The sequence below is a fragment of the Physcomitrium patens genome, chromosome 12, assembly GCF_059467195.1.
Source record: "Physcomitrium patens ecotype Gransden chromosome 12, ASM5946719v1, whole genome shotgun sequence".
NCBI lineage: Eukaryota > Viridiplantae > Streptophyta > Bryopsida > Funariales > Funariaceae > Physcomitrium > Physcomitrium patens.
Window position 1 is genome coordinate 11,028,049 of NC_143421.1, and position 25,893 is coordinate 11,053,941.

The following is a 25,893-nucleotide window of genomic DNA, read 5'->3' on the forward strand; positions in this document are numbered from 1 at the left end:
TTTATAAGATTCTTTATTTATTTTCATATACATTCACTAATATTATATCCATATTAATGAATAAGATATTTTAATCTATTTTGTTATTAATTTGAATCTTAAAATTCTTCTATCTTGAATTCTTGATTATTATCTACTTCTACAGGAGGAGGTGGCATTTGTCTTCTTTTCAAGATATTCATTGTCTTATATGATTCAAAAAGAGACATGTCAACTATGACATGCATCTTTATAGACTCCAATAGATATAATCAATAATCAATAGAACTGACTTATTGATAAATAAAAAAAAGTCTAAGCTTATAATAGTCTAACTTATCAGATGGATAAGTAGTCTTGATATTGCAACAAAGTAGCTATATCTTGTCACTTACATTGAATTGTGGTTGTTCTTTATGATAGGCATCTATATTGATTTTTTGTCATTTTTGAGATTCTTTTAACTACGCCTTCATTATTGCATGTAGCTCTGATTAACAATTTATCAAATCTTCTACTATAAAATTATTAACTTTTGATAAGTTAAAATCATCAAATTATGAACGATAACCAAAGTTGGCATAGAAAGATGTTTTTTGAGTAGAATAATGTATCAAATTATTATATACAAATTGTGTCAATGGCAAAACAGTTGTCCAATCAATTTGCTGATATTTGATGGTATACCTCAAATACTACTTCAAAACTTGATTCACCCATTGACATATTACGTATTGTCTTACTTGAGAATACATCGGGCACCTAGCTATAGAAGGTGAGGTTGTGTTTCACAAATATTCAAAAAATCAAATCAATTCATCTCCTTCTTTGATGCAAACAAAGTTGTATACTTCTTGTAGATCTATTTTTATATTGATCTTTTTTTGATTTAATTGACCAAAAAGTCTTAAAATTAAAAATATATGATATTTATTTCAAATAATAATCTTATTGAATCATCAATAGTCTACATACATCTAAAAAGATTTGTCCTTTTTTTTTCAAAAAAGATAGGAGCTTCAACATGAGATTTAGAATAGTGTATGAAGTTCTTAGCCAAATTCTTATTTATGTACTCCTTAAGTGCAATCAATTCATTTTGTGATAGGCCATAGATTGATTGAAATAGTGGTTGAATTCTTTCTTGAAGATTGATGATACAATCATAAAGACAATGCTTTAGAAGAATATTTGTATTTTTTTTTTTTCTAAAATAACTTGATAATCTTGATAATCTTGATATTGACTTAGAATGCCACTTGAAATATTTTCTTCTCTAAAAATAGATATAGCATGTATAGCAAAAGTTGACTCTTCTTTTACAACATATATGAAAGCTTTCACATCTGTCAATAATGGTTTGAATGTATGAATCTAATGGATTTCTAATTTTTTAGTAAAATCTTGGATTAAACTATGGAAAAAATCAAGATTATGAGAAATTTAGTCTATTTGATGTTATATTTTTTTAGCCATGGTAATGCTAAAATAATTGAATTAGAAGGAGATCTAATGATATTAAATATTATTAAACTATTATAACCTTTAGTTATTACATGTAAAGGAAAAATTTCATATGTAACATCTTCAAAAGACAACAAATGACCATCTATTACTTCTACATGTACACGTTTGATTTTCTTAAGTAGGAATATATTTTATTTTTTGACAAAGTCTTTATTTATAAAATAGGTGAGGCTCGTGAATCTAACAAGGCTAAGAATTTTTGATTTTTCGGTTCTAAAACAATTTCTATTATAAAACAAGGTGAAAGATCTGAGAACATAATATGACCTTTATTAGGTATTATACAAGATTTTTGCTACATGATCCCTATTGCAATTGAAGAAATTTATTTTTTCACACCTCATCTTCTTTGGCAACCATATTCTTCATTTTATAAATGTATTTTTTTTTTGGGTGATGTTGAACAATGTACTTGGATTTTCCATAATATAGGTACAAATCTTTTTGATGATATCAAAACTTTTCTTGCTCAATAAATGGTTTAAAATGTACTGTTTTAATTTGCATATGTTTTGACCTAGATGAGTAAGCTTCAAAAAACTTAGAAGGTGTGACTATGGCTTGATTTTTATTTCTTCAATTAATTCTTTATTTTAGGCAACTTTAAAAGAAGTGATTGTCACATGCAATGGCTTAAGCAATAAATTACTCTAATGAATTTGCTCTCAACATTGTCAACAATAAATCTTTGACATTATCTTTTAATCCATATCAAAACTTATTGATAAAGGCTTTGTCATTCCAATCCATATTGTAAACAAGATTTTAGAATTTAGCAGTATATATGGTATCTGAACATGATTCTTATTGTAGCAATATGAGCTTAGTCTCTATTATCTTTTCTTAATCACCTTCTCCAAATGTAGCTTTAAATACTTCAAAGATTGAATTCAAATTATAGAATAGTTATAAATCTTTTTGCATCAAAGGTACAAATTAAGAAAAAAAAAAAAAAATTAAAAATGTTCTAATAAATCTAATTTAAGTAAATCCATCAACATATAGAAAATGATGGAATGTTGGATAGAGCTTTACTTGTCATACAAATCCTCAAAGTTTTGATCTTATTCCATTAAACTTTTCTAGCATACTTGTCCGAGCTTCCTTTATACTTGTAGTAATAAGACTTTTTTGATTTAATTATGAACTTACATTGCTTGTTTTTCTTAATTGCACAACTTCTTGATACAAATTTAAACTTCATTGTTGGTTTCTTCTATGGACGTAGGAATAGTGCCTCTATGATTTCTATTAAAAATAAGCAAGATTTCTACTCTTAGAGTATTAAAAAGCTTGTGAAGTTCTGCAATAGTTACAAATCTATGCTTACTTGTGCTTAGAGTAGTATCTATAATCTTTCTTTCTATAGATAATTTAGACAAATTCAAAAAATTAAAATAAAGAAAGGTAATCTGCAACCTCTAATATCAAATGAAAATTTTCACAAAGAAAGATAATCCACTTTTTTTAAAAAAAAATATCACTCTTAGAGAACTAAAATGTTTGTTTAAAGGTGGATAGTTTAGAACCTTTAAAAGATAATAATAGAAGTGGAGTAATCTACTCACTTCTAAAATAAGATAAGAACAATAAGTTAGTACTCTTGTCAAACTATCAAGGATATAAATCTCAAAAAAAAATCCTTAATATACTCTTTTGTCAATCAAAAGAACTAGAAAGTTACTCAAAGATTATGTAGTATTAAACTAGAATGCCTATTGCCAAAGAAAAGAAGACTAAAAAGTCTTGAAATAAGACTAAGGACTAGAAAAGCGTTGACAAGACTAGAGAAGGCTTCACTCTTGCCTCTATATATACTTTCTAACTACCAGCTATGTGATAATATTCTATAGAACTTCCAACACGTATTGACTTTGTTAGACACATGACTTAACTTACAAGGCAAATATCTATATGTGTGCTATGTAGCTAGCTTGTTCTACAAGCTATTAATATAAGTGTCACTTGGCTAACTTGTTGACGAAGTTTTTAGCTAATTAACTACAAACACTTGTAAAGTCTAAATAATATCTGTGAAGCTTTTGAAAAGCTTTTTTAATAGATATTATGAAATTAATCTACTTTTATTTACTTCTACTTAATCATATAGGTAACTATTAGAAAAAATATATATATCTATCACAATTCTTTAATTTTAATTTTAATTTTATTTAATTTTATATTTATTAATAATAATATATCTTAGAATTGATTATGTGATTAGATATCTTTATTTATTTTATAATACTAAATATTTAAATATTATTAAATTTAAGTTGATATTATTGCAAATACACAAATAACTAGGTAAATAAATAGATAGATTGATAGATAAATGGATGAATAGATAGATTGATAGATGAATTAGTAGATATATCAACAGATAGATAGATAGATAGATAGATTAATTGATTGATTTACAAATGGATTACATGGTTGATAGATGGTTTTTAGAAAATTAGATAGATAGTTGGTTGATAGAAGGGATTTTTTTTTTGTCTTGTTTTATACACATTTTTTATTTGGTGCTTGACATTGTTAGTATTACTATTTATTTATATGAATCATATAATATCTAAGGTTGATTTAATTATAAATCTAATGTGTATGAGTTTTTATCTTTCTTTAATATCATTGATGTTATATGTTTGTTAAATATTTTGTATGATTTAAACTTATAATTTAGTTTTTTCTAAATATACACATACACATACAAACATATATATATATATATATATATATATATATAGTATAATTTTTAATTAAGAAATAATAATAAAACATTTTTTTTTTTTTTTTTTTTTTTTTAAATTAACTGTAAAGGACACATAGTTATAAAAAAGTTTTTGATATTGCTGATATTAAGATAAGAAAATCGATGTTGTTTTGAAATCCTTCTTGTTTTTTTTTAAAAAAAAAAAATTATAGATGATATAATTGATAAATTATAGATGATATGATTTTTGATATTTATAATATTTTAAAGTTTTTTTTTATGTAAATCAATAGAAATCAAATATTAACATTATAATTTATTATTCCTTGTGTATATATCTTATTTAGTAAATCAGATCAAATTTTGTATAAAACCATAATATTTGAATTTAAAATATAATTGTGGTGCTCATCATGTGGTTAGAAATAATATTACAAAATTCTAGTTTTTAATTATAATTCTAGAATTATTCAATAGAATTAGAAATTGCTATTTCTCTACAAATATTAGTTGTATCATTAAAGTAATATGTATTGGTGTTTAATAATATAAAGAGTTTTTGTTTATTATTTCTTGTATTGCAACAAATATTAACATGCATGTTTTTTTTTTTTAAATTATATAAGAAAAAATATCTAATAAATAAAGGACAATATCATATAGAAAAAAAGCAAATTTTAAACTATATTTTTTACATTCAATGTAATAATTGGAAGTAAAACTTATTTACTTGATTACACGAGTGTTAACTAATGTCAGAAACTGAGGCAACCTTAACTTGGGCAATTGACATTAGATTTTACTCTAAGTATTAAGATTTAGAAAGGAATAAACAAACCAATTGCAGCCAATTGCAGACAAAGCTCCTATGATATGTTTAGACATGTGTGCATTGTTAAATTGTTCAAATAAGTATTATGTTTTAGTTGCATAGGCTTGCAAACATTCACATTACCTTCAGTAGAATGCTAAATTGACAACTACATAATTTATTTAAATTTTCAAAGAATTCCAAAACTGTGGTAACAATTACCAACACTCCATAAAATTAATGGACCTTTAAGAACTTCAAGATTTATTCTTCACATCGCAAGTTAAACAAAGATACATCTTATGGGAAGAAGTGCAAGGAGTTTGGTATGGAACATCAATTGATGTTGTGGTTAATAGATGAAGTATTTAACAAAAATGGGGCAGAAATGCTCAGCTCTAGACCGAGGTTTAGAGAGTTTATTTCCCAGGCCTAGGGGAGGAGTGCTTTGAATTCAAAATTTACCTGCTATGTGAAGCAAGAACAATTCAGCTATCTCACAAACCTGAGCTGGTGATATAGTCTTAGTTCTTACCTGCCTACTAGAGAAGAAACGTGTAGTCTACTATACAGCACAGAAGGTGCACGTCGATTCGAATGGCATTACGAATTCGTCAACTTTGGTTGGGTGTCCTTCAGCAGACCAACAATCTGCTGCATCGTTGGCCGCTTGGAAGGAAGCTCCGCTGTGCAGAGGTAACCTATTCGCAGGGTCTCCAACATCTCATTCTCAACTCCAGTACAGGCCAACTTGGGGTCTAGACATTTGTAAGCCCGCTTCTCTCGCATCAAAGAGCGAACCCAGCCCACCAGATGCCCACTAAGGCTGTCATGGAAGTGTCCTATTGGTCTCTTCCCTGTCACCAATTCCAACAGCACCACACCAAAACTGTACACATCACCACGCGTAGTGGCCTTCCACGCCTGCCCGTATTCTGGAGGTAGGTATCCTGGAGCTCCACATATAGCAGGAGTCTCCAAAAGATTTTCAGAAGTGATCAGGGATGCCAGGCCATAATCTGCTAAATGAGGCTCGTAAAGAGAATCCAGCAAAATGTTACTGGAAGTCACATCCCGATGAACCAGTTGTGGAGAGCAATTGTGGTGCAAAAAGGCCAGTGCTCGAGCCACTCCAAGGGCAATGCGGTAACGAACTGGCCAGCTCAAATCATCAATTTTAGTAACACTGTCTGAATGTTCCCAGGTATCCTTCGACCAGTCCTCTGGGTCCTGGTTGCCTGCGCATGGCACTGTTTGTCAACACATCATTAAACAAAATCAGGGACATATGATTCAAACCCCATCAACCTTGATATACATTCAACAAAGAGCAGTGGACAAAAGTCTATGTTTTAGGTACTACCTTGAATAGGATACAGGTCAAATTTTTAATTGAATAGAGCTGTGAATTTACCTTCAGGTAGCTCATGTAGGCGTCTTTGAACATCTCCATTTTCCATGAATTCATACACCAGCAGTCGTTCTCCTCCCACCAAGCAGTAGCCCATAAGAGACAAAAGGTTGGGGTGTCTAATCTTTCCCAATGCCTCGAGTTGTGCTACTTTTTCATACTCATTAGCTGGGCAACCTAAAAATAAAACCTTCACAACTATCTTTAAGCCTCCTGGTAACGCACCTTTGTAGCTGGGACCATAGTGCCCATCGGATATTTGGTTGTCCTTGTGGAAGATAGATGTGGCGCGCAGAAGATCTGCAAATGTGAGGTTTAGGAGAGGCTTCTCGAACATAATTACTGGAATTGAACCGGGGTGAGGAACTTGGACTGCCCACGAGTTTGAATCTGCTTCAAACGTCATTGGAACTTCCGAGAGGTACTTAGAGACCTCTTTAGCTGGCAGTTTCTTGGGTTTCCTTTTGTACAAGAAGAGCGCAATGATAACGAAACTACAGGAGGAAACTATAGTTCCTATTACAATACCAGCAATAGCTCCCACTCTGTGGCGTCTGCGATGAAGATGTAAGTAAATTGGTGTCTCAGGAGACTGACCAGGGCAGGATTTGGTAAGAATTAAACCACAGAGTTCTGGATTGCCTTGAAAAGAAGAACTATTAAAACCTGAACGTGGAACTTCTCCAGTCAAGTTGTTATAAGAAAAATTCAAGTAGCGAAGGGATGGAAGTTCAGTAAGCGTGGATGGGATCGCACCCGTCAGTTTGTTGAAGGACAGGTCCAAATACTCTAAAGTGGTCATATAGAATAGAGATGATGGGATGCTACCATTCAGATGGTTGTGAGAAAGATCTAGACACTGCAATCTATCAAGAGAAGCAGCAAGTAAATCTGGTATGGAGCCTTTAATTTTACATGAGGAGAGATTAAGGTGTAAGATCTTGGCCACTGAGGTGACGTTTAGCAGTGGACCTCCCTCGAAAGAATTCCTACCCAAGCCCAAATACTGCAGGGAACTTGACTCAAAGAAGTTCCATGGAATATTACCACCCAAATGATTTGAAGAAAGCTCCAGCTTTTGCAGTGCTCGAAGCGTAGTGACCTTCTGCGGGATACTGCCATTTAAGTTGTTGTTCTGAAGATCCAACTCCCGTAATTTAGCAGAAAAATCCACTGGTAAAGGCCCTGTAAAGTTATTGCCTGCAAGTCTCACAACTTCCAAGTTTGCGGATGCAAGAAGTCCTTCAGGTATGCTACCATTTAACAAGTTGTTACTGCAATCTAGAAACATTAGTACATGGTTGTCACCATTACCCCATGGTAGTGGTGGAAGTGGACCTGTAAGTCTGTTATTAGCCAGTGAGAGTTGTATTAATTCCGGAAGCTTAGTCAGTGAATCAGGAATACTACCATAAAATCTGTTCGACGAGAAATCAAGGAAACGAAGTGCTCCAAGCTTATCAAAGTGCCCAGGTAACGCTTCAGTCAATAGGTTTCTGCTGAGGTTAAGATATTTCAGCTGGGAAAGATTCTCGTATGCATGATTCACCTCCCCAATCAGCTGATTAGACGAAAGGTCCAGCGTTTGGAGTCGATTTGGCAGACTAAGCATACTTGGAATTCGTCCAGAGAAATTGTTAGAGTGAAGATCCAAAACATTTAAGAACATACTATCAAGCCTCTGAGGTAAGGGTCCAGATAGCATATTCTGTGAGAGGTCCAGGGTTCCCAGCTGAACAAGATTGCTCACCAAATCAGCTAACCCGCCTCCCAGCTTATTGTTGGCAAGCTTGAGATGTGTGAGACTAGACAGATTGAAGATGTCTTCAGGAATTTCCCCTGAAAGAAGATTGTGTGACAGGTCGAGGTTTGTCAATGATGTGAGAGCCCCCAGAGTACCAGGTAATATGGTCCCATTCAACCCGCGGCCACTAAAGTTAAGTGACCATATTTTTGCTTTCTGACCCCGATCGATGCAAGTTATCTCAGGCCATTCACAAGCAGGAACCGTTGTGTTGTAGAGAGCTGTGTAATTCGGTAGAACATTATCAAGAAATCTGAAAAGGGACCTTTCGTCGTTTGTCTCCGCGGACACGCCTAGAAACAGTAGAATAAACAGTAACAAAGTCGTCAGATATTCGATGGGCCCTGTCATGTGCAATTGTCTAAAAGATGCTCGGTGTCTGGACACTTCAATTCCTGCAGCCAGTCTCTTAGGCATCACTTCCTCCCAACAAATTGTTGACCACAACCTCTCCCCCATATTATCCCGGCGGGTCTCTGCATAGAAGTGCTGAAAACCCTTTCACTAGATGCATTCTCCTCTACTGCTGTTCAGCAAAGGATCAGTAAACCTGTACACATCACACAACTTCGCATCAACATGTGTTCATGCAGTTGAAGTTGACAAAAAGTCGGATTCTGCTTTCAGGCAAGGTATTGACCATAGCTAGGGACTGCAAGAGGATAATTGCAACACGAGGCTTTTCACATTTCTGCAACCCAGAAGGAATGGCTAGCAATTTAAGGCTAAGAGCTAGATTGAGGCTGAATCCAATTGGTAAGCTTATGTGTATGTCTACTTTTCGTCTGGCAGCAAGGAATCCATAAAATTTATCTCAATCCGTTCATACTCAATTTTTTAACATCCGAAAGTAGAAGATAAAGTTCTCTTCTTGACGCTGCTTCAATAACTTCAACCCAATTCTGCTACACTAATTTTCTCCCCACAATAGGAAAGCAACTATCTCTAACAGTCTCTCGCATTCAAAGTCCTTCGTCCCAAAATTCTGGAGAAAATCATACTTATACATCAAAGGGAAGACTTAAGATCTAAGTCGACCGAATTCGAAACAGTTATCACTTAACCCCAAACCTGAGCTAAACCGCCAACCGGTCTTCCAGCAGCTGTAAATCTAAACCCCGATGGAACCCCAAGGTCGCCATTTAAGGTGACCACTGCACCAAAAACTACCAACGCGTTCCAAGCTTCAAGTTCACATCGCAAATAATTCGCCAAGATCGAAATCGTGGACTGTTTCTTTCTCACACTAAAGCGCTCGCTCTAAAACCAGGAAGAGATTAAAACAAGCTCACATATTGCAAACAAAAATGCACCATTTCCTCACCTCTATCACAAATACAAAATAACGAAAAAATTTAATCCTAGGCACCATAACCATCCATCGCATGTAATACTAGGTCGTACCTCACAACACCAAATCTGTTTTCCCAAAAATTATCACATACAGATGCAATGTGAGCAACAATGTTGGAAAATCTCGTAGGACTAGCAAGTCCAGTTGGTGTAGCATATACAGCTACAATAGCTGTCACCAAAGACGAGACTAAAATCACCGAAGGAGACAAACTGACCATGAGATGGTTTTTTTGGAGAATTTGACCAGTAATTTCCTAAACCGAATAAATGTGGCTAAAACCAATTCATAGACAGTTGCTGCGTAATAATCTTGAAGATAGACGATCCTTTGTCACGATAGCTAGCATTGTTCATCTGGCTTGGAAAAATTCTGGCATTCCTATGCACCAGAATCAGTGCAATCATCCTTGTGAACATTTCCCTGGAAGCTAAGGGACCAAGCCGGTCCAACAGAGATGGTCGAGATCAACTGGACCAAAACCTAGAACTGTTCTGTGCGTTGAGCGATATGAAGTCGGCATCAACTAGAATTGAAGACTTCTCCGGAAAAGTACCTGCTTAAAATAAAGTTGAGGTTGCATTCACGAAGCATCCTCGAGTGACTCGTACCAATGTATTGTGACTGGATCCCTTGCCTCCCCTGCAAGTTGTTTGAAGTGGAGCTCCCAGAAACACAACCAAAGCATCACTGGAGCAAATCCCAGCCAGGCATTACACCATCGCATTTCAACCAGCTAATAGATCTGCGAATCACAATTCCTCATTTACACTCTTAAAATACCCTGCTCCACTTCGAAACACCTTATATGCTGTAAGACCTCATCTCCAACCTCTCTAATTCATTCCACGCCTCTCATTCCTTCTGCAGCAGCGATGAATCACAACACATGGGGCCACTACCGCAATTTCGCACCACTTGCAGATCCCCTAATACTAACTCTTAAGTTCTCCGAAGCTGATCTAAAGGAGAGCATACAAACGCTCGCTCCCACGGTGCGAAGGAGGCGATCGAGGCCGTAGCCTCAAAACCCCAAGCAGCAGCAGCACCAGGTGAACCAGCCTAAGCTCCACCAGACGGGTCTCGTTCAGCTGCACCCACTCCAACCTGCTACTTACCGCTGCCACAAACATCAGCTCGGTCTGAACCAGCACTGACTACTGCATTACTGGGCCCGCTCCCCGAGATTTTCGTCGCCGAGCCGCAAAGACTTCTACCCGCAGCAGCATCGTATGCTAGTAAGGGCCGGCGTTTTCCACTTGGATGGAACGGCATAGATTTCATTGGAGTCGCATCATACGATGCTAGCAACTGTGACATCCAGTACGCGGATCAAAACCACGTTCTTCAATAACTGAGGGGAACCCTTTTCGGGAACAGCTCTGAGAACCGATAATAGGGACTGAGATCGCCGTGCTGTCTGCCAGTCCATCATACAAATGAATGAGGATGAGAAATATATATTCGTCAGTTCCTTGTTTTGCGTGCCGATCATTGTCCTGTTCCGATAGCGAGGAATTTAGCTCCTTGATTTGTAAAGAGCATTTTTGAAAACACTTGTGGGGTTCTTCTTAATAAAGATCGATAGAAATTGGGTTTTGGGCAGCGCAAGCAATAGTGTAAGATCGACGCAGACCCATGAGTGAGGAGTGTGCATGCGACGACCAAGAGCTGTTTTAGAGGTTGCGCGAAGTATATTTGGTGCTGGTTTTTGTTACGGGGTGGCTGCATTCGGTAAGGCACGACGTCGGTGTTGCTAAATCTGCGTCGGTCATTTTCCACAAATCGAACTTGCATGTGCGATGTGTGCGGTTAATGTACGGTCTAACCGGATTAGTTGCACAGAGATGGCGGTGGGTTTTCGGTGTGGCAGATGGAGCCGAGTAAAAATTTTGAAAGCTTATCTTTTGTGGATTTTTCAGTGGAGCAGCATTATGTTCTCGAAAATTGCACCTGAGTATTACGTGGCAACAAAAGTTGTGGAATTGTAATCTTTATGAGAAGGTTGATCATTGATGACGTTGCGATTATGATTAATTGTTTGATGAAGTTTAATCAAGCCAGTAGAGCTTTAAGACTAAGTAGCACGTGCGTTTGTATGTGTGCGTTTTGATATGAAATAAATAAATTAAATAAAAACGGTACTGTGTATATTTATTTTTCATTGAAAAATAAATGTTTTTTTGTATTATAAATCTTTTTTTTTTGAAGTTCAATTTTTAGTGATGTTATTTTTTCGTAAAATTTAATATTTCAGTATCCATAGAATAAATTAAATTAAATTTTGACCATTTATAACAGTGGTAAAGTTTTTTAAAAGTTTATGTTTTGTAAATTTTTTATCAACAATGATTACTTGAATATGAGTTTTGGTATATTGCTTATTTTACATCAATTAAGATAAAAGTTTCTAAGAATTTTATTTACAAAGTTTAAAATCCAAAAGAACATACTATTTTAAAACTCTATCATTTTAAAAACCATCACAAAAAAGTGATTTGAATTGGATTTATAGTTTGAATAACATCTGTTTTATATTTTGTCTTACGGAACTCATACAATTTCAAAGTAATAAGATTTAATTCTCAAATATGCTTTATGAAGGAAAAATAATAACACTAAAAACAAAACCCTCATTTGTACTACTAAACACATTTTGTTGTTAGGGACATAGTCCTTAGAACTTTTCAGAGACAAGTTTCTAGAACCTTCTAGAAGCAAGTCTCTGGAACCTTCTAGAAGCTTCCTAGTTAGTAGAAGTTGCTTGAGAAGCTTCCTAAATAGGAATATATATTGGAATCGAGGCTGAAGAGTTCTTCAGTCTCGACAACACATCTCTTGGAGCTCTAGCTCACCTCTCTGGTGTTGTTCTTGTATTCATCTGATTAATCTAGTTCTTGCCAATTCTTCTTGAACTTCTTGTTAGATCTCAAGTCTGTATTTTTGTGTCCGTGACAGTTTGTCGAGACTACACTCACCTCAGATATCAGAGCTAGTTTCTTCCTTGTTAGAGTGCGGATTACCCCTCTGCTTGGAAGTGTACTAGCATTTTAGAGGTTGCGGATTACCCTCCTCTAAACTGATACTTCTTTTGTTATAATATTGGAGTCTTATTCTTCTTGGAGAGAGTGGATTACCCCTTTTCTTGAAGCTCTTAAGGCATTTTAGAGGTTGCGGAGTACCCCCCTCTAAACCAATATTGTCTTCTTGTAGAGTCATTTCTGTCCTTCTCTTAGAATGGCCGGAGGCCAAGACATTAGTATGCCGAAAAGTTCGGAGTCCAAGTTGGATGCTATTATGAATGCCCTCGCTACATTATCGCAAAGAACTACAGAGATTGAAGGAGTCGTGGCGAGGCTTCATAATGATGGAGCATCTGCAATGACACAATCTAGGTTGCACCAGCCTCAAACTTCTGCACTTCGAGAAGCAACTTTGCCTCAGGTTCGATAAGCACCGCTGGTTCTACAACATAAGGAGCCCCGAGTTAGCCTTCCAAACAAGTTTGATGGTACGCGTTCCAAGTTTCGAGGATTCGTCAACCAAATCAGGTTGATAACAGTTTTACAGCCCGAACGCTATCCAACTGAGGAGTCACGTCTTGGACTTGTTGGAACCTTACTTATAGGGCAAGGTCTATCATGGTTTGCTCCTTTGTTTGAGAAACGATCGTCCATACTAAACAACTTTGAAACCTTTTTGGAGGCGTTTGTGGAAGCATTTGGTGAACACGATAAGGTTCAATGGACTACAACACAGATCCGGTCACTACGACAAGAGATGCGTTCTACATCGGTCTATGCATCGGACTTCAAGCAATTAGCATGTGACATCAATTGGGACGAAGAAGTGTTGATGAGTCAATTCTATTGGGATTTAAGGGACGATATGAAGGATTTATAGTTAACTCTTCCTGATCCGCAAACGCTCAACGAAGCTATTAGCCAAGCTATGAAGTGCGATAATCGCCTATTCCAACGTTGCCAAGATCAACATTCAAGACAACATACGGTTCGCCACGCCTCAACTATGTCGGCAAGCAGCGTGAATTCACATTCAAAGGTAGAAGACATGTAAATTGATGCAGTATGTGTCAAATCTCTTATTCTAGAAGAAAAAACGCGGAGTATGGAGGAAGGTCTATGCTTGTATTGCGGTGAAGAAGGCCACAAAATTGGAAACTGCCCCAAGAAGCAAAATCGACGTATTATCAAGACTAGGGGCGCGTTTGTACATGAAAATGAGGATGCCCAGCCACAATAGGAACCATGCGGCTGGACAGTGAAATATCGCAACAACAACTAGGTTCCTTTCTTTCCGCTCAACGTGTCCTTTGCTTTATAATCCCTTTGCTTATTGGCCCTCAGAAACTGAGAACCTTAGTATTATTAGATTCAAGAGCATCTGCTTGTTTGTTAGATGAAGAATTTACGAAGCGCCATAAAATTCCTTTAGTACAAAAATCCAAACATGTTCACGTGGAGGTCATAGATGGACGACCTTTATTATCTGGTAGTGTCACCCATGAATCAAAACCTATAGAAGTGACTTTTAAGGGCCATAGTAGTCAGATTATTTTCAATATTATTAGAACTCCATCAAATCTTGTTATTCTTGGTCTTTTTTGGTTGGAAAAGCATAACCCATCCATAGATTGGAGGTTGTGAAAGATGACCTTTCCCACAAAATCACCCAAGAGCAAGCCTAGTAGAAAATTCCGAATAGAGAAATCCTTATTCATTGGAGCAAGAGCGTTTATAAGATCGTCCAAGGAAGGTATACCGTTTGTCATTTATGCGGCTCCAACTACCGGGGAGAAGATCTCGACAGCAAGTATACCAGATTAATATAAGGATTTTAAAGACGTATTTTAAAAGAAGAATGTCGACATGCTACCGAAAAACTGACCATATGATTGCGCTATAGACTTGCAAGAAGGAGCACAACCGTCTTTTGGCCCAATCTACAATCTATTGCAGATAGAGTTGGCGGAATTGTGGAAGTATATCGGTGAGAATCTAGCCAAGAACTTCATCTGTCATTCAAAATCGTCAGCTGGAGCACCCATCTTATTTGTGAAGAAGAAAGATGGCTCGTTGCGGATGTGCGTGGACTATCGAGGCCTCAACAAGATAACAAAGAAGAATTGTTACCCGTTACCCTTGATTTCTGGTCTCTTAGGACAACTTGGACGTACAAGGATCTTTACAAAAATTGATCTAAGGGGAGCTTACAACCTCGTACGAATCAAGGAAGGCGATGAGTGGAAGACAGCGTTTTGTACCAGGCATGGCCATTTTGAGTATAATGTCATACCCTTTGGTCTTTCCAATGCTCCAGCGGTCTTTCAACATATGATGAATGACATTTTTTGAGAGCACCTTGACGATTTTGTTGTCATCTATTTGGATGATATTTTGATATTCTCCAAAAACAAGGAAGAGCATGAAAAGCATGTTCGTTTGGTCTTGGAGAAACTACGCGAGCAAGGACTATATGCCAAGTTGAAGAAGTGTTTATTTCACCAAATAGAGATGGAGTTTTTGGGGTTTGTTGCAACTACGGAAGGGTTGAAGATGGATCCCAAGAAGGTGGAAGCAATCGTGTCTTGGGAGGTTCTGAAGACGGTTAGAGACGTACAATGCTTTCTTGATTTTGCCAACTTCTATCGGATCTTCATCAAGAATTACTCTCAAGTTGCTGTTCCTTTCACTTGGTTGACATGCAAGGATAAGCTGGAATGGGGACCTCTAGCGGAGAAGGCGTTTCAAGCCGTGAAGTCCGCATTTATTACGCCTCCAATCTTGGTACATCCAGACTTTACAAAGGCCTTTTATTTAGAAACTGATGCTTCGGATTTTGCTTTGGGAGTTGTACTTTCACAAATGGGAGAAGACAAGAATCTCCATTCGGTTGCATTCTATTTTCAAAAGTTCTCTACTGCTGAAATCAATTATGAGATCTATGATAAGGAACTTCTTGTTATAGTGGATTCTTTCCAAGAATGGCATCACTTTCTTGAAGGAGCTACACACCCAGTGATCGTATACACAGATCATAAGAATTTGGAGTATTTCATGTCGGCTCGAGTTCTAAATCGACATCAAGCTCGGTGGAGTATGTCGCTATCTAGGTTCAATTTTGTTATCACTTATCGACCTGGAAAGCAGCAAGGACTATCTGATGCCTCATCGAAGAGATCGTATCTTATACCAATGGCTGGAGAAGCAACGTTTGATAAACAATATACGACGTTGTTGAAGCCAAAGCAATTTTGGCTTTGCGCTACTATTGTGTCAATTGATGCTGACTTCCTGAATCAGGTACGTGTTGTGACCATTGAAGATTCAGTAGCCATTGATATCAAGCAACGTGCCAATGACGACAAGTTCAAGGTGGAGGGAGATCTTTTATAGTTTGAGGAGAGGTTGTATATTCCAAAAGGACTAGCTCGACTTCGAGTTCTTCAATCTCGCCACGATTTTCCAACTACGGGACATTTTGGATTGAACAAGACCTTGGAGCTTATTTCTCGAGATCTTTGGTGGTCCCAAATGTAGAAGGATGTGAAAGATTTTGTTCTCTCTTGCAACATCTGTTCAAGATCCAAGAATCCTCGACATCGCCCTTATGGACTCCTATAGCCATTGTCGATTCTACGTCGACCATAGTCTTCAGTTTCCATGGATTTCATCACGGACCTTCCATCATCAAACTCATTTGACAGCATCTTTGTCGTGGTAGATCAGCTTACAAACATGGCGCAATTTGTCCCTTGTAAGTGTCACGGCCATAATCATATAAGCTAATAATTACATATAGAAATAAGTAGAAGTAAGTAAAAGTAGATAAAAGTAAGTTAATTGTATAATATTTAATATAAAAGCTTCCTAGAAACTTCCTAGACGCTGCTTTGACTTCATAGGTGTCTTTAATTGACTTTTTGGATTAGAAACGTGGTCAACAAGTTGGCCATGTGCCACACATGTTGTTAGCTTGAAGATCAAGCTAACTATGTGGCCCACACGTAGGAAAACTTGCCTTGTAAGTCAAGGCATGTGTCCTACAAAGTCAACACATATTGGAGGTCCTATAGAACGTCGCCATGTAGCCCCTAGTTAGATAGTATATATAGAGACAAGAGTGAAGGCTTCTTCACTCTTGTCAACTCCTTTCTTGCTTCTAGTCCAGGTTCAAGAGTCTTTAGTTTCTTGTCTTGTGGCAATAGCCATTCCAGTTTCCTTTTAATATACCTACTTGTTTATATTTTGACTTATTATATCGAGATAGCCTTTTGGTGTATATTTTTCCTCATCGAGTCTTTGTCCTTGACAGATTGACAAGAGTACACTTACAATATCAGAGCTTTGTTTTTTCTTGAGTAAGAGTGGATTACCCCTTTCTCTTGACAAGACATAAGCGTATTAGAAGTTTGCGGATTACCCACTTCTAAACTGATATTGTTCTTAGTATCTTCTTTGTTATCAAGTCTTTCTTTTCTTTTGTCTTGAGCAATATCAAACAAATTTTTCTTCTTAGTGTCATTATGGCAGAGCTTGTTGAAATGAAAAGTGCAATGGCACAAATGCAAGAGCAAATGAGGGAGTTAATGCTTGCGATGCATCAACTCAATTCACCAACACAGGAAAGAACAAGAATAGCAGAAAGTGGAGATATAGAGATGATCGGAGCTGCTTCAACATCTACAACATATCACGTTCCTTCTCCAATTGTACAACACCCTATAAGCACTAGAGAACCAAGAATTGCCTTATATGAGAAATTTGATGGTACGAGATCAAAGTTTCGAGGGTTCATCAATCAAGTACAATTGGCAATTGAACTTCAACCGCAAAGCTATCCAACTCCAGGATCACAAGTCAGGTTTATTGGCACTCTACTTTCTGGTTCTGCATTATCGTGGTTTTCGTCTTTTCTTGAACAACGAAATCCAATATTGGACAATTTGGAAGCTTTTTTGGCGGAGTTTCGATCTATGTATGGTGAACACGATGCAACTCGTGCTGCAACAAATAAGATCCGAATTCTGCGACAAGAAAATCGCTCAGTAACAGTATATGCTTCACAATTTCGACAACTTGCAATTGACATCAAGTGGGATGATGCTGCACTCATCAGTCAATTTCTTTACGGATTGCAATACGAAGTAAAGAAATTGATGCTCAACTTACCTGATCCTCAAACTTTGAGTCAAGCAATCGATTTTGCGGTAAAATGTGATAATCGACTTTTTGAATTTCGATCTGAGAATCATTCACGGGAACCTCAACGTTATTACTCAATGGCAACATCAACATCTTTGCCAAACGTACATTCGGAAGTTGAAGACATGCAAATTGACGCGGTACGTTTTAAACCTCTAACTGAGCAAGAAAAGATTCGTCGTCGTCAAGAAGGATTATGTTTATATTGCGGAGAACCTAAGCACACTGCTCAACATTGTCCAAAGAAACGACGCAACTATAAAATGAGGGGTACGACGGTCAAAGAAGACAACATGTCGGAAAACGGATTTGTCCAGCTACAATAGGGACCGTGCAGCTGGAACCTTGTACAATTCCTAATGAAGGTCCTATCCTCTCCTCAGAACCCTCTCCTTGTTTTATAATAGACTTATATTTAGGACCTAAGAATTACAAAGCCTCTGCTTTATTAGATTCGGGAGCCTCAGCATGTTTTTTAGATGAACAATTTGTTAAAAGTCGTAAAATATCCTATGTACAGAAACCTAAACCAGTACATGTAGAAGTCATAGATGGTCGTCCCTTGTCTTCTGGAGATGTCACTCATGAAACTCATCCTATAAAAGTAACAATAGACGGTCATGATAGCTACATAGCTTTTAACATAATTAAATCCCCGTCCAATCTAGTTATTTTAGGTTTATCCTGGCTAGAAAAATATAACCCTCGAATAGATTGGAATTCACGTAAACTTGACTTTTCCAAAAGCGTTATTAATAGTTCTACCAACCAAGTAAAAAATTATAAGTCTAGTACAGTAAAACCCGTACTGATAGGGGCAAAAGCATTTATACACGCAGCAAAAGAAGGATCAACTTTTGCTATTTATGCTGCACCTATTTCTGAAAACGTAAAGACTTCAAGTGGCATTCCAAGTCAATATCAGGAGTATCAAGACGTTTTTGAGAAAAAGAATGCAGATATTCTTCCTGAGCATCGTCCATATGATTGTTCAATCGACCTCAAGGAAGGAACTCAGCCACCATTTGGACCAATTTACAGTTTATCGCAAGATGAGATGGCTGAACTCAAGACATATATTGACGAGAATTTAGCGAAGAATTTCATACGCCATTCAAAATCTCCAGCAGGAGCTCCAATTCTATTCGTAAAGAAAAAAGATGGATCTTTACGAATGTGTGTTGATTATCGAGGACTCAACAAGATCACAATCAAGAACAGGTATCCATTACCTTTGATATCAGGACTCCTTGACCAGTTGAATCAAGCTAAGATCTATACAAAAATAGATCTAAGAGGAGCATATAATCTAGTACGGATCAAAGAAGGAGATGAATGGAAGACTGCGTTTCGAACCAGGTATGGACATTTCGAATATAATGTCATGCCCTTTGGACTCACGAATGCACCAGCTGCTTTTCAACATCTCATGAATGATGTATTTCGTGAATTCTTAGACAATTTTGTCGTCTGCTATCTAGACGATATCCTGATCTATTCCAAGAACGTCGAAGAACATGAAATACATGTTCGTCAAGTATTACAAAAACTTAGAGATGCAGGATTGTACGCCAAGATGGAAAAGTGTGTATTTCACACTACTCAAGTTGACTTTTTAGGATACATCATTTCAAATGATGGTCTCATGATGGATGCTAAGAAAGTCCAAACAATCGTGGATTGGAAGATTCCAAGGACAGTAAGAGATGTTCAATGTTTCTTGGGATTTGCCAATTACTATCGGATCTTCATCAAAGATTTCTCACGAGTTGCAGCTCCACTTATACGCTTGACTAGTAAAGATAAATTTCAATGGAATCAAGAAGCGGAAGCAGCATTTGAAGCTTTGAAGACATCGTTTGTCTCTGCACCAGTCTTATATCGTGTTGACTTTTCCAAGGCATTTTTTATGGAAACAGATGCATCAGATTTTACCTTGGGTGCAGTTTTATCACAAATGGGAACAGATGACAAACTCCATCCGATAGCTTTTCATTCAAGAAAATTCTCAGCAGCCGAGATCAATTATGAGATCCACGATAAAGAACTTCTTGCGATCATGGATTCCTTTCAAGAATGGCGTCATTATCTAGAAGGCGCTTCTAGTCCAGTCACTGTGTATACAGATCACAAGAACCTCGAGTATTTCATGTCAACACGCGTGTTGAATCGTCGTCAAGCTCGTTGGAGTATGTCTTTGTCAAGATTCGAGTTCATTATCACTTATCGGCCAGGAAAACAACAAGGTTTGTCTGATGCCCTATCTAGACGTTCTTATTTTGCACCAAAAGAAGGAGATGCAGCTTTTGAGTAACAAAGAACGGTCCTCTTGAAACCGAAGCAATTTCATCTCCGAGCAATGAAATCAACATTGACTGTTGATTCAACTTTTCTCAAGCAAATCCAGTCCAGTATGTCCTCAGACCCTCTTGTTTATGATATCGAGAATAATTCTTCCAAGTCTCATGATCCTTCTAAGTTTGAGTTCAAGAATAATCTATTATATTTTGAAGGACGCCTATATGTTCCAGAAGGAGAAGCACATTTACGTGTTCTTCAAGCACGTCATGACTTTTCAGCAGCAGGGCACTTTGGATATAATAAGACTTTGGAACTCATATCAAGAGATTTTTGGTGGCCACAAATGTGGAAGTCAGTCAAAGACTTTGTACAATCATGTGATATTTGTTCAAGATCAAAAATTCCTCGTCATCGACCTTACGGACTTCTTCAGCCATTACCTATACCAGAACAACCATGGTCTTCTGTTTCTATGGATTTCATCACAGATCTTCCAAGCTCAAGATCTTATGATTCTATATTTGTGATAGTAGATCGTTTCACCAAGATGGCACATTTTGTGCCATGTACAAAATCTATCACAGGTGAAGAAACAGCTAAGCTTTTCATTGATAATATCTATCGCTATCATGGATTACCTAAAGATATCATATCGGATAGGGGAACTCAATTTGTGTCAAGATTTTGGAGGACCCTTTTCAAGATTTTAAAAGTGGACATAAAACTATCTTCGGCTTTTCATCCTCAAACTGATGGACAAACAGAGCGCGTAAACCAAGTCTTGGAGCAATATTTAAGGTGTACTATCAACTACCAACAAGATGATTGGACAACCCTTCTGCCATTGGCAGAGTTTGCTTATAATAATACGGTACATTCTTCCACGCAACAAACACCTTTCTTTGCCAATTATGGCTATCATCCACGACTTGATACTTTTGATTTTTCAAAAGTTGATAATCTTGCAGCAGAAGATATGGCAAATCGGTTGTTAGAGTTACATGCAATAATGAAGACACAATTGAAGGAAGCTCAAGAACGACAAAAGATAAACGCAGATCTATATCGTAAGGAGCAACCACAGATCAACGTCGGTGATAAGGTATGGCTACTTCATCGCAATATCAAGACTACTCGACCTTGTGACAAGTTGGACTATCGTAGGCTTGGTCCCTTTTCTGTTTCTGAACAGATCAACCCAGTTGCATATCGGTTACATCTACCGGAGTCAATGAAGATCCATCCTGTATTCCACGTATCTCTTCTTGAACCATATAAGACAGTGGATATACAAGGAAGAAGACAAATGCCACTGCCTCCTATAGAAGTAGATAATAATGAAGAATTTGAGGTGGAAGAGATATTAGACTCAGGGCGGCGCCGAAATAAGCTGGAATATCTTGTTCATTGGCGCGGATATGATATTAGTGAACGCACATGGGAGCCATCCAGGAATCTAGCAAATGCATCAGCTAAAGTCAAAGTTTTTCATCAACGACATCCATCAAAACCAAGATGAAAATCTCTCTTATAAAAGAGACAAGATTGAGGCAAGATAACATTCAATTTCCTATCTTTGTTTGTAACTTCTTTACATTTGTGACGCTAATTAGATGGAGAGCCAACAACCAGCGGATTCAACTCAAGAACCTTCGTTTGCTGACCTGCCGGACGAGACATTACGATTGTCACAACCTTCAAGACGACGCAATCGAGATGAAGATCTTCAAGAACGACATGTTCTTCCTCGAACAGATGGTGAGATACAACGCGTTTGGTATCACGATTTGGGAAGGGACTCCCGATGTTTGGTGATTTTGCTAGAAGTAGGAACAACTCCTGATGGTGTTCCGAATATTCTATTCGAAGGAAGTTATGAAGGCCTCAATAATGATCAAATAACTGGGTGGTCTTCCCGCCCTGGTATGGGACACTACCGATGGTTGAGAGGCCCTATCAATCATCTTCGAAGAGAACAGAGATCAGAGTATGTGGCAAATATAATTCGTCGCATCATAGATTTCCTCAACATATGATGACCGCTCCTCGTGGAACTCGTCTCTAGAAGGGGGGGTAATGTCACGGCCATAATCATATAAGCTAATAATTACATATAGAAATATGTAGAAGTAAGTAAAAGTAGATAAAAGTAAGTTAATTGTATAATATTTAATATAAAAGCTTCCTAGAAACTTCCTAGACGCTGCTTTGACTTCATAGGTGTCTTTAATTGACTTTTTGGATTAGAAACGTGGTCAACAAGTTGGCCATGTGCCACACATGTTGTTAGCTTGAAGATCAAGCTAACTATGTGGCCCACACGTAGGAAAACTTACCTTGTAAGTCAAGGCATGTGTCCTACAAAGTCAACACATATTGGAGGTCCTATAGAACGTCGCCACATAGCCCCTAGTTAGATAGTATATATAGAGACAAGAGTGAAGGCTTCTTCACTCTTGTCAACTCCTTTCTTGCTTCTAGTCCAGGTTCAAGAGTCTTTAGTTTCTTGTATTGTGGCAATAGCCATTCCAGTTTCCTTTTAATATACCTACTTGTTTATATTTTGACTTATTATATCGAGATAGCCTTTTGGTGTATATTTTTCCTCATCGAGTCTTTGTCCTTGACAGCAAGAAGACATCATCCTGTGAAGTTACAGCAAGGCTCTTTCTCGATAAGGTGTATCGATATCATGGACTACCAGATGATATCATATCAGATCGAGGAACCCAGTTCGTATCAAAGTTTTGGAGATCTCTTTTTGAAATACTGAAGGTGGATATCAAACTTTCATCGGCTTTTCATCCTCAAACTGATGGCTAAACGGAACGGATGAACCAAGTCTTGGAACAATACTTACGATGCAGCATCAACTATCAGTAAGACAATTGGACCACATATCTACCGCTAGCCAAGTTTGCATATAACAACATCCTCCATGCGTCGACTCAATACATACCATTCTTTTCCAACTATGGGTATCATCCGAAGCTTGATTTATTGAGTCCATCAACAAATAATAATCCCGCAACTGAAGGATTTGTGAAACAACTATCAGAGCTTCAAAATACGTTGAAGCTTCAATTACAATCCGCTCAAGAATCCTACAAGGCGTCTGTAGATAGATTTCGGAATCAAGCACCTACTTTCAAAATTGGAAATAAAGCATGGCTTCTTCGACAAAATATCAAGACCAAGCGACCATGTGATAAGTTGGACTATCGAAGATTGGGACCATTTATCATCCAAAAGCAAATCAATCTAGTGGCGTACCATCTGGAATTATCGGCTTCTATGAAGGTACATCCAGTCTTTCATGTTTCTCTGTTGGAGCCTTATTGAGAGTTGTTTTTTTCTAGAAGAGTGCAACGTCTGCCACCTAGTATTGAGATCGAGAACCACGAAGAATACGAGGTTGAAAAGGTACCGGATTTACGGCGAAGGTGGGACAAGTTGGAATATCTTGTTCATTGGTGCGACTAAGACATTAATGAGCAAACCTAGGAGCTAGCTGAAAATCTCGCCAATGCGCCACAAAAGGTACAGGAGTTTCATCAACAACATCCTCATAAACCTAAGTCGGTTCGACGATAGCTTCCTTCTGAAGCTTACTCACCCAAGAATATAAGAAAGGGGGAAAGCACCACCAAAATTCGTAGTTGATGTAGTTATTTTCTCCAGGATAAAGTAGAATTTTTTCAATAGCCATAGTTTGGTCTTCTGATATGGATAGCCAAGAGATAGATACTATGCCAGTCAGATTATCTCAACCAAGTAGCTCACAAAGGCGACCCCAAGATGAAGAACTGCCTACACCACGACGACAACGGAGGATACTGAGTAACCGATCATTGGTGATTGTATTTGAGTTTGAGCCTGCTTACGATGGTCAGCCAGAAGGCGTGTTTGCAGGACAATTTCACAATGAGGATACGAAAGTTCATGCTTGGTCAGAAGTCGAAGGCGTAGGCCACTACTGTTGGCTTCAAGGGCCAATGAACCACTTGCCTCATGAACAACAATTGGAGTTCAAAGCAGACGTTATGCAACAGATCTTCATTTTCTTACATTGGTACTGATTAACAACAACATTACTTCTCAGAGACCTCAAAACTTAAGGAGGGGGTGATATTAGGAACATAGTCCTTAGATCCTTCTAGAGACAAGTTTCTAGAACCTTCTAGAAGCAAGTCTCTCGAACCTTCTAGAAGCTTCTTTGTTAGTAAAAGTTGCTTGAGAAGCTTCCTAAATAGGAATATATATTGGAATCGAGGCTGAAGAGTTCTTCAGTCTCGACAACACATCTCTTGGAGCTCTAGCTCACCTCTCTGGTGTTGTTCTTGTATTCATCTAATTAATCTAGTTCTTGCCAGTTCTTCTTGAATGTCTTGTTAGATCTCAAGTCTGTATTTCTGTGTCCGTGACATTTGTAGGGATTTAAAGCAATTTTTATTTTTTTATATCTTTCTAAGGTTTCTTCTACATATTCTAAATGGTCCTTGGCATTGGATTGGGTGCTAAAATCATCTATGAATACCATTATAGATTTGTGTAGCAAATCCAAAAAGGCAAACGTTATGACACTTTGGAAGGCAAAAGGAGCATTACAAAGCCTAAAAGACACGATTAAAAAAATGAAAGTACTCAAAAGAGAGGTAAAAGCCATTTTGTGGCAATCTTCTAAAGCTATAGCAATTTGATTATAACTTAAATATCTATCTATGAACATGTAAGTTTTGTGACCTACTACTTTATCTAAAATACTATTAATAAAAAAAAGGAAAAAATGGTCTTTTTAGATGTACTCATTGAATTTTTTATAATCTATGCATATCCTTAATTTATCATTCTTCTTCTTCACAAAGACCATAGGAGAGATCCAATATGTTATTTCCATTGGTTTAATAAAATCAGCTTGTAATAATTTTTCAACTCTTCCTTAATAATCAATTGGAGCTAAAGGTTCATATATCCTTTATTTTGTCTAATTACCTTGGTACTAGGAATAAGGAAAATATGGTGTTGAACCACTTGAAGTGGTACATCCTTCAAATCTTTGTAAGACCATGCTAAAATGTATCGATATTTCATGATCAAATTACAATATCTAGATGCCTCTTCTTGATTTAAATGAACTCTAATTTTGATGTTTTTGGGCTCTTTTTCTTCATGAGAAATATCTATGAGTTTTCATTTAGATTCTCATACTAAAGATTGTTCTAAAGAATTTCTACACCAATCAATAGGTAGAGGAGGGTAGTTGACAATTCCATTGCCAACTAAAATTTCTGATGAAGTGTTTTGAAATCTAAAAAGTGGAACTAAGTTGTCATCTCTTGTAAGGATCTTAATTTTATTCTTTTAATGTTCCATCTAGATTAATGATTAGAACATAAATTTCTTCAAATTTTGCAATTCCCAACATACATTCCAAAAAATTAACTGATTGAGAAAAATCAGAATTGGAATCTAGATGATTATTAAGCCATTGTTTAAATTATCCATCATCCTTCTAACAATCTTTATTTTTCAATGAAAAAAAAATATCCAGATTCCAATCTTTTTTTTTCATTGAATCTTTATCAATTGAATTGACCACTTTTATTAAATTTTTTTGTATTTTAGATTATTAAGTGTCTTCCAACAAATCAATAGGATTAATTTTTCTATAATCATTGATAGATCATATGAAGATTTTGGTTCTATTCTCCTATGAATCAAAGATAATGAGGAATTTGTCTCTTCTTTAGTTGACTATGGGTTTT

At 36.8% G+C, this 25,893-nt stretch overlaps 1 protein-coding gene across 2 annotated transcripts; it reads right to left on the reverse strand.

Moving 5' to 3' along the window:
• Nucleotides 1-5,355: 5,355 nt before the first annotated feature.
• Nucleotides 5,356-10,687, reverse strand: LOC112289981 (calmodulin-binding receptor kinase CaMRLK). Of its 2 annotated transcripts, none has more exons than XM_024535800.3 (3): nucleotides 10,159-10,687; nucleotides 6,448-8,798; nucleotides 5,356-6,271 (listed from the first exon to the last, which is right to left on the reverse strand). In XM_024535800.3, the coding sequence occupies exons 2-3, from the start codon at nucleotides 8,705-8,707 to the stop codon at nucleotides 5,637-5,639; spliced, it is 2,895 nt and encodes a 964-aa protein (XP_024391568.1). In that variant the 5' UTR covers nucleotides 8,708-8,798; nucleotides 10,159-10,687; the 3' UTR covers nucleotides 5,356-5,636. The 2 variants fall into 2 exon arrangements, with proteins under 2 accessions (XP_024391568.1, XP_024391567.1); XM_024535799.3 differs by having other exon boundaries at nucleotides 5,356-6,283.
• Between the last annotated feature and the right edge of the window lie 15,206 nt (nucleotides 10,688-25,893).

Coding starts and splice junctions, on each gene's coding strand:
- LOC112289981 (XM_024535799.3), bottom strand. CDS start 8,707: ATGGGGGAGAGGTTGTGGTCAACAATTTGTTGGGAGGAAGTGATGCCT. Junction 6,284..6,447: donor CCTACATGAGCTACCTGAAG/GTAAATTCACAG, acceptor GTTGACAAACAG/TGCCATGCGCAGGCAACCAG.